The 15,207-nt window shown below is 42.1% G+C and overlaps 1 protein-coding gene across 3 annotated transcripts in view; it reads left to right on the forward strand.

Annotated features, from left to right (window-relative positions):
• The first annotated feature begins 2,472 nt into the window (after window positions 1–2,472).
• The window catches only part of SNX4 (sorting nexin 4), a 64,463-nt gene continuing 51,728 nt past the window's right edge, over window positions 2,473–15,207 (forward strand). The window contains exons 1-2 of one of the 3 annotated variants that reach the window (XM_036447104.2): window positions 2,473–2,661; window positions 9,716–9,837. In XM_036447104.2, coding sequence (XP_036302997.1) covers window positions 2,518–2,661; window positions 9,716–9,837 — 266 coding nt within the window. In that variant the 5' untranslated portion in view covers window positions 2,473–2,517. The remainder of the gene's footprint in view (window positions 2,662–9,715; window positions 9,838–15,207) is intronic. The other 2 variants (XM_036447103.2, XM_036447102.2) reach the window with 2 other exon arrangements.

Raw genomic sequence — 15,207 nt, forward strand, 5'->3', positions numbered from 1 at the left:
GTCCCGGGTTCGATTCTGGTCAAGGGCTCGTACCTTGGTTGCGGGCACATCCCCAGAGGGTGGGTGTGCAGGAGGCAGCTGGTCGATGACTCTCTCATCGACGTTTCTAACTATCTCTCTTAATTCCTCTCTGTGTAAAATCAATAAAATATATAATAAATAAATAAATATATAAATAAAACTATAGAAGTTTATAAGATTAAATTATAGAATTGTTTTTTGCAGTAGAACACTATGTAGACTTTAAGAAGAGACTATAAAAATATATTTAACCACATGGAATGGTATTCTTGCTGTAATAAGTGACTAAGTTATAAAATAGCACTAAGTGTGATTCCACTTTTATTTTATATATATATGTAGTATGATAGTAGAAGGGACATATGTTCAATGTGAAAAGTGCTTCTCTTTTAGTGTGGGGGTATAGATAGCTTTTATTTTATTTTTACTCATAACTTTTTTAATTTTACCACAAGAAATATATTATACATTATAGGAGAAAATGATCATGTGACCATATTTGCCCTGATTTTAGACTCTTCAAGCACCCTTTTGATTTTTCAGATTTTTTTTTCTTCAAGGCCATCTCTTAAGATATAGGGACAAAGTTATATACAGCTGACAACTTAAAGTGAATATCAAAGACAGTGATGAAAAGGTGTAAATGAAGGGAAAACAGTGCCCCTATTTTGTTTTACTTTTTTTCTTAACAAAGCAAAGCAAAACAAAACCACAGATAGCACTGTGGACTCCCCTCACATGACTGTTTTGTTAAGCCTCATATGCCAAGGTTTCGGCTGCAGTTTGATCTAGGTCAGGGCACACAAAAAACAACTAATGAGTGCTTAGATGGGTGGAACAACAAACCTCTCTCTCTCTAAAGTCAATAGGTAAAATAAATAAACTATAAAGAAAAGTGTTTCCTGAGAATATGCCTAGCATGAATAGTCCCTGACAAATTGGTAAGATGCTTTTAAACATTTATTAAGTAAATGTTCTAAGCTTGGGAAGAGAAAAAATAAGATAGGGTCCTTGTCTTTTTTTAAAAAATATTTTTATTGATTTCAGAGTGGAAGGGAGAGGGATAGAGAGATAGAAACATCAATGATGAGAATCATAGGATTGGCTGCTTCCTGCATGCCCCCTACTGGGGGGCAGGGATAGGCCTGGAACTGGGGCATGTTCCCTGACTGCAAATTGAGCTGTGACCTTCTGGTTCATAGGTTGAGGCTCAACCACTGAGCAACACTAGCGGGGGTGGTGGAGGAGTGGGGGGTGTGGGTTGAGGTGGGGGGATGTCATCATCTTAAAGGAGTCTAAATCCTAGTTGGGCAGACAGATACATAAATAACTAAAATAATATGAGAAAGGTCAAATCAATTTACCAACAAAGTGATATTAACACATAGATGTGATAACTTAAGTTTTTATGTGAATGGGAGAAAACATCCCTGGAGGAGGGGGAATTGTGCCACAGCTTGAAAAAATTAAATATTTGGGCAGAAAGATCAGTTTCTGGTCAAATGACCCAGACTTTGCACAGAAGGTACCTCAAGGTACCCCAGTCTGGTACACCCAGTGAGTGTTTTCCATCGGATTACCATAGTGAATGATTGTCATGGGATCAGGTTTCAAAACTCAAAGAGGTGTTTGTAGAAAATTATCAGAGATCTCCAGGCTTCATGAAATACTTCAAATAGAAGTCAAGCACTGCTTCAGCCAAGCCCTTCGCTTCTCTCAAACACTCGGAAGTGTTACCTTTTGCTGACTGTGTTACATAACCTTCCGAAAGTCAATAACTTCCGCAAAGTTATTTATTTTACTATATTTTATTGACTTTTTACAGAGTGGGAGAGGGACAGAGCATTAGAAACACCGATCAGCTGCTTCCTGCACACCCCCCACTGGGGATGTGCCCACAACCACGGTACATGCCCTTGACGGAATCGAACCTGGGACCCTTCATTCCGCAGGCCGACGCCCTATCCACTGAGCCAAACCGGTCAGGGCTGAAAGTCAATAATTTATATACCACTCTGATCTTTCCAGGGGGAAAAAAATGGAACCAATAATGCACGCAAGAGAAGAGGACAAGAGGGAGAATGTTAGAATATCAGGGGCTCCGATTTCTTGTGAGTTTTTAATTTTCTTTAGTTGATCACCAACCTGAAGGGTCCAATACCCACTCTGATCTTTCCCTTCCCCTTGCATTTCTCCATTTTTCTCCCTCCTTCAGTTTCCCTGGCTTGCTGGGTCTCCCCACTTCCTCTGGAGGCGCGCCTTCCCACACCTGCTCCAGCCCCGACTCCAGCGGATCTCCGCCCCCACAAGCCGATCGGGGCGGGACGGGGCCTGGGGGCGTGGCCACAAACAGAGGGGGCGGAACCAGGAGGCGTGGCCACGAACAGAGGGGACGGGACCCGGGGGCGTGGCCACCAGCGGAGGGGCGGGGCGTGCCGGGCGCGGCGGCGGCGGCGGCGCAGGCGCACAGTGGGCCCGCCGCGCGAAGCTGCAGCCATGGAGCAGGCAGCCCCGGACCTGGAACGGCCGCTGCAGCCGGCGCCCCTCGAGCCTCTGGGCCACCCGGACGCTGGGCCGGAGGCGGCGGTCGGTGAGGAAGCGGAGGGGGCCCCGGATGAGGAGGGCCCCGGGGACCGCACGGTGAGAAGGGGCGGCGGCGGAGGCTGCCCGGCCTGTGTCGGGGCCTAGCGGGCCGGGCGGGCGGGGCGAGGCCGGCGGGGGCGGGCAGATAGTGACCGGGAAACGCGGTGGAAAAGCTGAGCCACAGGTGCTGGGGAGGGGGGAGGCTCGGTGGGAAAAGGGATCCTGGGTCGGGGGCGGCGAGGGGAGCGCGGGTTGCCATAGGGGCGGTTCCGCGGGCCTGGGGTCCGGGCTCGGGCCGGGCCGGACTGCGGCAGACGCGGCCCTCGGGGTCCGGGGGCCCGGAGTTTGGGTCTGAGAGGAAGGCGGGGGGCTGTCCGGCCGGCGGGGGGCCTGCCCGGCCGGGTTTGCAGAGGAGCCGGCCTCGCGGAGGAGGCGCCGTGGGCGTGGGCAGGGAGTTCGGGGAGGAAGGGAGTGGGGGCCCCGCTCCAGGAGCCAGGCGGAGGCAGTGAAGGTGGGTGGCTCGTCGCCACGATGAGGACATTGAAGAAGGTGTGAGAGTGAAGAAAAGGACCAAGTTAAAAAAAAAAAAAAAAGCATTTTAAGCTCATTTGGCAGTACTTGCACTCGTGGACCAGTGCTGTATTTCCCAGGGCAGACTTGTCATAGAGGTCTCGATGTGCTTGGGGATTTTCATTTGCTCGAGGGGAAAAAAAGGAACACGAAACGCATCATTCCCTATATTTGTAACAGTTTTTGGTCCAAAGGGTTTTCACTCAGAATGCGTGATGGGTAAACCAGGTTAAAAAAAGACGCGTCTCAGAAACGCGGTCCGGTCATCGGGCCACCCTGCCCGGGGTGCGTAGTATTGCTCATCCATTCTGCTTCCCCCCCTTTCTTTCTGGAACCTGGTGTTAGTGCTAATATGAAAACTGCCTTAGGACGGATGAAGAAAAGTTAAAATTGTTGACTGTAACTAGGAAGACTCTCAACTTTTAAGTTTGGAGGTCAGATAGCCAGGAACTACAACACAGGAGTTGAAGGTTTTGCCTACGCGGGGACATGTCTCTTAAAAAAAAATTATGGTGAGGTGGACAAGTAATGCAGAGAAGGTTCCCACAAAATAATAGAGTAGGATGAAGACTTTTGGGGTGAATTTTAAGTTTTCCATAGACCTTTTCCCTAAATTAGAGAATTATTTGTGGAGAGGTCAGCATCTGAAATGTGAGCGAGAAGTGTGTGCACTTCCCGTGGTGCCTAAGTGGATTCTCAGATGATTGCTTTTTTTCTTTAGTTTTTATTTATTGAGTGTAGATAAGAAGGAAGAGAGAGAGATTGATTTGTCTCACTGATTTATTTATTTTAATTCTCACTTGATATTTTTTCCATTGCTTTTCAGAGAGTGAAAGGGAGGGTGGGCAGGGAAGAAGAGGAAGAGAAAGAGAAACATTCATGTGAGAGAGATATTGACTGGTTGCCTTTGGCACACGCCCCCTACAGGGGTGGGGGTGGGGAGCAAACCTGCAACCCAGGTAAGTGCCCTTTTCCGCAATCCAACCCAGACCTTTTGATGTGAGGGCCTGTGCTCTAACCACTGGGAGATACTGGCCAGGGCACTTCTTCCTTGGTTGGTTCTTGTATGTGTCCTGACCAGGACTGCAATCATGGCATATGGGGACACCCAGCCAGGGCTTATGTCATTTGCTTTTTATGCAACTATGTGACTTAATTTTTCTGTTGTGCCTCTTAAAAAAAAAAAAAATTATGGTGAGGTGTACAAGTAATGCAGAGAAGGTTCCCACAAAATAATGATCAGTTCTTTGAAGCCTGTATATTCTGGGTTATGTCCACGCCTTACACTACAGAGGTAACCAGTATTTTGAATTGTCTAGTAACAGTTCTCTTGCTTCTCTTAACCTTACCATATGTGTCCCTAAACAATATTTTAATTTCATTTAATTTTGAAATTTACATAAGTGGAATAATTTTACTATGATTTTCTTTCTCTCGTCAGTATTATGGTTTTAGGATTTATCCAAAATATGAGTTAGCATGTCTGTATTCATGGCTTTATAGTGTGCCATTTCATAGATACTCTCCAGTTGATTTCTCTTTTCTTGGGGTTGTTAAAAGATTCTTGCTTTCTAAAAAAATTACCACTACCACGAACTTCTTCCTAGCCTCCTGTATAATAAAGAGGTAATATACAAATTGACCATCACACCCTCACAAGATGGCTGCATACGACCAGGCTGGCAGGGGTGTTAGTGAGGGACAACCAAATGACTGAGCAAGCAGGCTGCACGGGGAGACCAAGCCAGCAGAGGGGGGCGACCAGGCCAACGGGGGGGGGGGGGGGGGGGGGGGGGTGGGGTGGGGTGGGTAGGGGGTGGGTGGGGGAACAGTAAGGGGTGACCAGGTTGGTGGGGGGGGGCAGTTAAGAGTGACCAGGCTGGCAGGGAGGGGGCAGTTGAGGATGACCTGGCCGGCAGTGGGGGAAAGTTAGGGGTGACCAGGCCAGCAGTGGGGGGCGGGCAGTTAGGGGCTATCAGGCCAGTGGTAGGGGGGTGCAGTTTGGGGTGACCATGTCGTCAGGGGGAGCCAGTTGGGGGCAATTAGGCTGGCACTGGGGGAGCAGTTAGGGGTGACCAGGCCAGCAGAGGAGGGCAGTTGGGGGCAACCAGGCCAGCAAGGAGGGCAGTAAGGTGTGACTAGACCAGCAGGGGAGGCAGTTAGTGACCAGGCCAGCAGGGAGGGGGCAGTTGTGGGCGATTAGGCAGGTCAGCGCTTAGGAGCTAGTGGTCCAGGATTGTGAGAGGTATGTCCATTGCTGGTTTAGGCCCGATCCCCTGAGGGGTCCCAGATTGGAGAGGGTGAGGGCTAGGCTGATGCGTGCCCCTCCCCAGCACCATTGGAATTAATAATTATTCAATGTGTGTGCACATTTTCTGGGGACACCTTGTATATATCTCTTGGTCCAAATGTTTTAGAATCTAATGTAAATTTATGAGTGGACTTGCAGGATTATAAGGTAGTTTTGCATGTTCAACTCTAGTAGGTAGTGCCAAATTGTTTTCCAGAGGGAATATATAGTACCAGTTTATACTCCCATCAACAGTGCCTGATACTCTATCCTTATCAATACTTAATATTTTCAGACTTGAAAATATTTGCCAATCTTGTGGGATATGTGTTAAAGCAATCTTAGGTTTTGTCGGGAGTTAAGAATCATGTCTTCTTCTTCTTCTTTTTTTTTTTTTAAGAATTGGGTCTTTTTAAAAAAATATATTTTTTTTATTGATTTTTCACAGAGAGGAAACGAGAAAGGGATAGAGAGTTAGAAACATCGATGAGAGAGAGATATTCCCCACTGGGGATGTGCCCACAACCAAGGTATCGATATATACCTTGACCGGAATCTAACCTGGGACCTTTCAGTCCGCAGGCAGATGCTCTATCCACTGAGCCAAACTGGTTTCGGCAAGAATCATGTCTTTTGATAGCTACATTATGAATTTAATTTTGGTTATGGTGATAAAAATTTGGGTGATTCTTTTTTAAAAATATATATATTTTATTGATTTTTTTACAGAGAGGAAGAGAGAGGTATAGAGAGTTGGAAACATCAATAAGAGAGAAACATTGATCAGCTGCTTCTTGCACATTCCTTACTGGGGATGTGCCCAAAACCCAAGTACTTGCCCTTGACCGGAATCGAACCTGGGACCCTTGCGTCCGCAGGCCAATGCTCTATCCACTGAGCCAAACCAGTGAGGGCTGGGTGATTCTTTTTATGTGTGTGCAAAAGCTTTTAGAGACTTAACGAGTATGAAGTTGCAACTAGAGTGTAAAATCCATTTATGTTAATTTAAGGGTGATTCTAAAAATCTCATTTAAAAAAACTTACGTATTAAAAAAAATTCACCAAAAGAACTTGTGTATGTTCAGTTTAAGATATTTGAAAACCCAAAGATGCCATCATACAGTAGAAGTTGTAGTTATATTGTATTATTTGACATTTTAGGGAAATGTTTGTAAATATGTGTTCCCAGAGACCATCTGTAAGTGACCAAACATAGAGGGTTTCTGGAAACAACACTCCCCAATGTAGTTCATTTGTAGATGCAAGCCATTTGGACAGGCATTTTAGAAATAGCAGTAGTTTAAACACACATATATTTATATGTACTTTGTACACTGTTCCCTCCTCCCCCAGAACTACCAAACCCTCCTTACAGAGTCATATACTCCTTTTCCCCCTTTCTGTCTCCTTTTCCACCCTAGTTCCTCCCTACTTGAGAAGCATTGCTATAGCTGTGGTACTTCTGTTATCCATAGGAATGTGGTCTGGGCAGAAAGTTAAGTTATATTTGTTTGTGTGTATTCACAGTGAGCCTCCATTCTTTACATAATTTTGAAGATTACACTCAAAAGGCAGATAAACATGAAGCCGAGGCTCAGAGATAAGTGATTTGACCAAGGTCACTAAGTAGTCAGTCAGTGGCATGGCTGGGACTTGAGACTAGGTCTCCTGGCTTTGAAATTAGTCTGACCATTAAGCCATGGAATAAAAAAAAGTTATAAGTTTATAAATTGCTCCAATACTATATTTTAAATTTTTTAGTTAGTTAAGATTAAGTTTAAATTTTAAAACAAAGAGAAATGTGTAAATGGTATATTGATTTATCAAGCAGTCTTTTACCACAAAAATATTTATGCAGAGTGTGGGCAGAGATGGCAAAAAGCTCACCTCATGAGCCTTAATTTTAACTGCAAATTTTGGACAGAGAGTAATTTGTGCGAATTTCTCTGCACCTAAGGGTAGTGGAAACAAGCACTGCCTAAGACTCACAAGTTTCTTCTGGTTTTAAATATCACTAGTCAAGATTCCAAATTCTGCTGTAAACTCATATTCTATAGTCTCTGTTTTTCTTTCTGTAAGTGTTCAATCCTCTTGTTTTCAATTGTTTAATTAGAAGTCTCCTTTCTATTCCTTTTGTACTTTTTCCATGTAAGGAAGAACACATTCTTTTTTTAAAGTATTGTCAGTACTATTTAAAGAGATATAGAAAATGGAACTATAAGAGAGGGATCCAGTTTCCAAGAAAGTAGTAATTAGTCCTGGCAGAAGAGAGAAATAACAAGGGAATGGAAGTAAGAATACTTCTATTTTAGGCTGGAAGATTCCATTGAATTGGTAGTTAACAGTATTTGCCCAGAGGCGAGCCACTGCCTAAGTGATTTATTTTTTTATTTTTTAGGGAGAGCACTCTAGGCCAGGGAGTGCTGGTGGGGGCAAAGAGAGCTTGAGCAACTGGTACTTAAAAAAATTCCTGCCGAAACTGGTTTGGCTCAATGGTAGAGCATTGGTCTGCGGACTGAAAGGTCCCAGGTTCGATTCCGGTCAAGGGCATGTACCTGGGTTGCCGGCACATCCCCTGTAGGGGGTGTGCAAGAGGCAGCTGGTCGGTGTTTCTCTCTCATCGACGTTTCTAGCTCTCTATCTCTCTCCCTTCCTCTCTGTAAAAAATCAATAAAATATATATATTTTTTAAAATTCCTATACACAATTAGCATCTTCACTGACCTGGCAGCAGAGAACTGAGTGGAGTAGACCAGAACTGTAGGTTTGAGGTTATTTGTGGGTGAGGATAACATAAAAAAGGAAAAGAGAATGTATAGGCATAGTTACAAAGTTTACCAGTTTAACAGCAAGTGTTTAAGTCATACTCAGGAATGTTTTTCTCATTTCTCTACCTCAGCAGCGCTCAGCTATTTCTGAAGGTGACTCATACTACAAAATACATTTTTACAACATAATCAGCATACACTTTCATACATTAAGTATTGATTCATGAGACTACTTAACCATTACTTCATGCTATGCCCTCTAATAATTTTACACATTTTTTTCATTAAAAGGAATGTTTTGTTTTGATTAATCCTTACCTGAGGATATTTTTTCATTGATTTTTAATGAGTGAGAAGGAGGGAAGAGACAGGAAGAGAAACATCTATGTGAGAGAGAAACATATCGACCGATTGGTTGCCTTTCACATGGTCCCTGATCAGAACCATGGCCAGGACCAGGGCCAGGGCTGGGGATTAAGCCTGCAACCAAGATATGTGCCCTTGACCAGGATCGAACCCAGAACTCTTCAGTCTTTAAGCTGATTCTCTATCCACTGAGCAAAACTGGCTAGGGCAGTTAGGCAAATTTAAAGTTGAATATAAAATAACTCCTGCCTTTATAATTTTTAAGTGAAATTGCCTGCTGAAAATCTTGCCTTTTGGCATATACAGTATATAGTATTTTATTTTTGAGAGAGATTTGAGTTTGATAAAATAAAAAATTAGGTATCACTATTGAGGATCATTCATCTTTGTACAGTGCATTTTTAGATTTTTTTTTCTTATGCATTTCTATATAGACTTGTTCTTGGTTACTTCTATGAAATATCTACATTTTATTGTTCTTTCTCCCATTACCTTTCTACTGAGGCCTGGTGCACGAAATTTGTGCACTTGAGTGGGGGGGTCCCTCAGCCTGGCCTGTGCCCTCTCGCAGTCTGGGAGCCCTTGGGGGATATCCGACTGATGGCTTAGGCCTGCTCCCCATGGGGTGCAGGCCTAAGCTGGCAGTTGGACACCCTTAGTGCTGCCGTGGAGGTGGGAAGGCTCCTGCCACTGCCGCTGGGCTTGCTAGCTGTGAGCCTGGCTTCTGGCTGAGCGGTGCTCCCACTGTGGGAGTGCACTGACCACCAGGGGGGCAGCTCCTGCATTGAGCGTCTGCCCCCTGGTAGTCAGTGTGAGTCATAGCGACGGGTTCTGCCATTCGATTGATTTACACATTAGCTTTTTATTATTATATAGGATGTTTTAATACTTAAATGTATGATACTTGTTAAAATAGCTTCTGGAAAAATTTAGTATGCTGTAGTCGACGGGTAGAGATAGAAAGATATATCATTTGCTGCTGTCATTAACTTAAGAAATACAAGAAACTAGTTTGAAATACATACCAATAATGGGTTTTATTATAATAGCTGGGGGTTTTTCCCCAATACCATCTTAAAAGTTTTTTGTTGTTGTTCTTCCATTTGTTTTTGTCCAGATGACAGAAAATAATTTTTGTTTGAAGAAGATAGAAATTAGTGTTTCAGAAGCAGAAAAGCGAACTGGAAGAAATGCCATGAACATGCAAGAAACATACACTGCATACCTCGTTGAAACAAGGTGGGTGATGAGAAAGGCCGAGGTTTAGATAGAAAAGCTTTGGTAGCTATTGATGTAAATTCTGTGTTTGATGGAATTGTTTACAGGACATTGTCTTTTTAGGGATTGTTTTTGTGTATTTACCTTTTTACCAGGTAAACAGGTGAGTGCTTGCATTCTTGGTAACTGCATTCTAATGTATAATACTTGTTTTTGGGGAGCAGGAAAGACTAGTGAAATACTTTTGGTATGTGGGGTATTGACACATGATTTCATGGAGGTCTTTATACAATCCCAGTGCAATTTTGGGAAAAGGTATCAGGTTCTCAGGGGTATTTTAAGTGGGCTTAGGTAGGTGGAGATGTTAAAGTCTGGAGAAGAGAAAACAATCTGAGTCATTTTAGGAGAGTTGGGAGTTTCAGAGAAATTAACAGAAAAAGCGTTGAGACTGAAGCTTTAGACTTTGGGTAAAATGGAAAAGGCAAAGTAAATCATGGAGTAAGAAATAAAAACTCACCAGAAAAGTCCTTTTATTTATTTACCCAAGGATATTTTCCCATTGATTTTTAGAGAGAGTGGGAGAGTGGGAAAGACAGAGAGAAACATGGATTTAAGTGAGACACATCAGTTGGTTGCCTCCTGCACGTACTCTGACCAGGGCCTGGGCCAGAGGAGCCTGCAACTGAGTACGTGCCCTTGACCAGAATCAAACCCTGGAACTTTCCGTCCGCAGGCTGAGGCTCTATCCACTGAGCCAAACAGGCTAGGGCAGGAAAGTTCTTTTAAATCATAAGGAAAAGTTACTAGGTGGCTTTATCTAGAGAAAAGCAGGGGAAGACTCTATTTTGCCTATTATACACAGTTTATATAAAGACTACTGAGTAGCCCAGCAAGTGTGCCTCAGTAGTTGAGTGTTAACTTATGAACCAGGAGGTCACTGCACATGCCTGGGTAATGGGTTCAATCCCCAATGAGGGATGTGCAGGAGGCAGCTGGTCATTGATTCTCTCTCATCATTGATGTTTCTATCTCTCCCTCTCCCTTCTTCTCTGAAATCAATAAAAATATATTAAAAATGAAAAAAGACTATACTGACTAGTTCTTTTCTTTCTGCAGACTGAGCAGAAATTTTTAAAAAATATGTACTTTAATTTTTTACAGAGAGAAAGGGAGAAGGATAGTTAGAAACATTAATGAAAAACATTGATTAGCTACCTCCTGCACACCCCTACTGGGGATGTGCCCGCAACCATCGTACATGCCCTTGACCAGAATCGAACCTGGGACCCTTCTGTCCACAGGCCAACGCTCTATCCACTGAGTCAAACTGGTTAGGGCTGAGCAGAAATATTTTCAGTTAAAACAGATATGAGAGCCCTAGCCAGTTTGGCTCAGTGGATAAAGTGTTGGTCCTCCGACTGAAGGGGGTTGGAATCCGTCAAGGACAGGTACCTTGGTTGCAGGCCCGATTCCTGGCCCTGGTCAGGGTGCATAGGAAAGGCAACCAGTCATTGTGTCTCTCACATTGATGTTTCTCTCTGTCTCTTCCTCTCCCGTCCACTCTCTAAAAATCAATAGAAAAATATCCTCAGATGAGGATTAACAAAACAAACAAATGAAAAAAAAAGTTATTTAAAAAAGCAAAAACAAAACAAAACAAAAAACCCCATAAGAAGCAAAACTGATATGAGAGATCTTTTTGATAAGGAGTAAAAGAAAATGATAAAACTATCAGACCTAGTTTTAAAGACTTATAGTAACCATGTTTTAATATGAATACATTTTTAAGAATAAAGTTTTAAACTCCCCATTTTCTTATGCTTTACCAAAAGTCACAAAACTCATCTTAAGGCTGAACCCTATAACATTCCAAGGCTTTCTCTAGATCTGTGAGTCTACTAAAATGAAATGTAAGCCCTAACCGGTTTGGCTCAGTGGATAGAGCGTCGGCCTGCGGACAGAAAGATCCCAGGTTCAATTTTGGTCAAGGGCATGTACCTTGGTTGCGGGTACATCCCCAGTGGCGGGGGGTGTGTGTGTGTGTATGTGCAGGAGGCAGCTGATCGATGTTTCTCTCTCATTGGTGTTTCTAATTCTCTATCTCTCTCCCTTCCTCTCTGTAAAAAAATCAATAAAATATATTAAAAAAATAAATAAATAAAACCAACAAACCACATGGTCCCCCATGAGAGTGTCTCTGTGTTGTTTAGTTAAATTAGCCACTTAAAGAAAATCATACTTCAGAAGTAAGTGTTTCTTAATTTAATCATTTGGTGTTCTTTCCATAATTCAGTGTTATGCAGATAGTCTTAATATGAATATCATTTAGCCTTTCTATTAAGGAAAAGTTGATTCCTATCTTATGGCTTACCTATCAAGGCTCTTTGGATACAAATAGGAAGTCCATTTAACAGTTGCCAATAAATTACACTTTAGTAGGCTAAGACCGAATAAGGTTAAAGTCACTGGTTTTTAATTTCTTCAGACATGTGTTTTCTTGTGCTTTGAATATGAACCCTTTGAAGTTAGATAAGAATATGCCTCTTTTAGAATAGGTAAGAATGCCTCTGTGGCTTGGGAGGCAATATGCTATCACTTAATTCTTCCCATAACTTGTAAAACGGGGCTAATGATGCTCTCCGCTTTATTGGGAGTGTTATATTACATGTTGCATGTAAAACTAATTATGTGCTATTAAATACTTGTTAAATGATTGAATAAATGGGGGTAGTTTTGTGGCCCAATGAAAATGTTTTCTATGTTTTTAGTCAATTTCCAATGACTAGACCTTGCCCGTTTAGAGTTAATTTAAATTTTTTCCTTGGATATATCTAGTTTATTCAAAACCGTGAATTGATTTTTTAAAAAATGGCCATGCTTTTATTTTACTGTTTTGTTAATTCTGATTGCAGGGTATTTTTTTATTTATTTTTAGAGAGCGTGGAATGGGAGAGAAACAGCGAGAAAAAGACATCAATTTGAGAGAGACATATTGTAGGTGCCCTTTTTTAAAAAAAAACAAAACACTTAGCAGTTCTTCTAGCAGCCTTGTATGTGTATTGCTTATAGGCTGTATTTATCTATTAGCAAGATGTGGGTTTTATTGGTAATGATTTTGAATAATTTGAAACTTGATATTCTAGATATTTTTTCAACTGAAGTTGAGAATCTGAATTGGAATAATATTAATCTCAGATAATGGTTAGGTCAGCTCTTTAAAGTGAATTATGATTTAATGATCCTATATTTTTGCTATGGGAGCCATTTCTACATTTTGAATTTTATAATTTGTTTCCTTTTTATTAATATGCAATGAATAAACTTAGTGGCAAATAATTTGTAAATAATAAAACCACTAAATATCTTTTATGCTGAGTATGGAGTAGTATACTTTCTTAGGATTTTGCTTTATTCCAAGACTGATTTAGTTTCTGTGCCTTTATGCCCTAATGTACAAGTGCACATTGTGGTTCTATGCATGTTATTGTCATGCAAATAATTATAAAATAGGAAGGTCCTCATAATGAATTTTTTTTGTTTGTTTTTTTGTTAATCCTCACCCAAGGATGATTTTTCCATTGATTTCTTTTGACAATTTATTTATTGACTCAGGTATTACATATGTGCCCTTATCTCTCCATTGCCTCCCTACCAACCTGCCCATTGATATTTTTATTTTTTTATTTTAAAAAATATATATTTTATTGATTTTTTACAGAGAGGAAGAAAGAGGATAGAGAGTTAGAAACATTGATGAGAGAGAATCATCGATCAGCTGCCCCTTGCACACCCCCTACTGAGAATGTGCCCGCAACCAAGGTACATGCCCTTGACCGGAATCGAACCTGGGACTTTTTCAGTCCCCAGGCCGACGCTCTATCCATTGAGCCAAACCGGTTTCCGCATAGAGAGTGGAAGGGAGAGACACAGAGAAAAACATTGATGGGGGGGCCTGGGGATCAAGCCTGCAACCTAGGTATGTGTCCTTGGCGGGAATTGAACCTGCAACCCTTGAGTCTGTGGGCCAATGCTAACCATTGAACAATCCAGCTAAGGCCTGATAATGTTTAGAACACTGATACTTTCTAACAGTGATTATGCTAGTCAAAATATTTTCAGTTATCTTTTATATGATTTAACCCTAACTTCCCCAAGCTATCAGTTGAGCATTTATATGGATAAACCTGCATTACCTGCAGCTTTTTATATTAAAGGTGGAACTAGAGATGAATTAAAAAAAAAATATATATATATATATATATTATTGATTTTTTACAGAGAGAAAGAGAGAGGGATAGAAAGTTAGAAACATCGAAGAGGGGAATCATCGATCAGATGCCTTTTGCACACCTCCTTCTGGGGATATGCCTTAAACCAAGGTACATGCCCTTGACCGGAATCGATCCTGGGACCTTTCAGTCTGCAGACCAATGCTCTATTCACTGAGCCAAACCAGTTTCGGCTAGAGATGAATTTTTATATTCCTTCTTTCCCACCCATTTATTTATTATTATTTTTAAAATATATTTTTATTGATTTCAGAGAGGAAGGAAGAGAGAGAGAAATAGCAGTGATGAGAGAGAATCATTGATTGGTTGCCTCCTGCATTCCCCACATTGGGGATTGAGCCCATAACCCAGGCATGTGCCCTGACCAGGAATCAGACCGTGAAAGCCTGGTTCATAGGTCAGAGTTCAACTGCTGAGCCACACTGGTCAGAACCCACCCTTTTAGAGTTTATTAAAAATTATTTTCTTGGATACATCCAGTTTATTCATAACCGTAAATCAATTTTTTAAAAATGGCTATGCTTGTTTTTATTTTATTGTTTTGTTAATCCTCCTTGGTGGATATTTTCCCATTGATTTTTAGAGATAGTGAAAGGGAGAGACAGAGAGAGAAAAACATTGATTTGAGAAAGACACATTGATGGTTACCTCCCCCACAGTCCCCGACCAGGGCCAGGGATTGAGCCTGCAACCTAGTTACATGTCCTTGACTGGAATTGAACTTGGGACCCTTCAGCCTGTGGGCCGATGGCTCTAACCCACATGTGTCAAACACAAGGCCCACGGGCCAAATCCGTCCCGCCAGGCCTTGCAATGTGGCCCGCACCGCGCTGTCATCACTGCACTCCGCTGCGTTTCCATCACAATGACAGCTTATGACTGTTCAGTAAACCATTTGGCCCGCGATTTAGGCTGGATTTTAGATTTTGGCCCCTTCTCTGATTGAGTTCGACACCCCTACTAAGCACTAAGCAACTGGTTAGTGCTGACTATATTTTTACAGTGTCTTGGTCTATAGCATGAATGTTCTCTCTCATTGTGGCAGAGGTGCAGTTACACATACTTTTATTTAATGAAACAACAGCTAAGCCAAATTTTGCTA

Source organism: Pipistrellus kuhlii, unplaced genomic scaffold (genome assembly GCF_014108245.1).
Source record: "Pipistrellus kuhlii isolate mPipKuh1 unplaced genomic scaffold, mPipKuh1.p scaffold_m20_p_2, whole genome shotgun sequence".
Classification (NCBI taxonomy): domain Eukaryota; kingdom Metazoa; phylum Chordata; class Mammalia; order Chiroptera; family Vespertilionidae; genus Pipistrellus; species Pipistrellus kuhlii.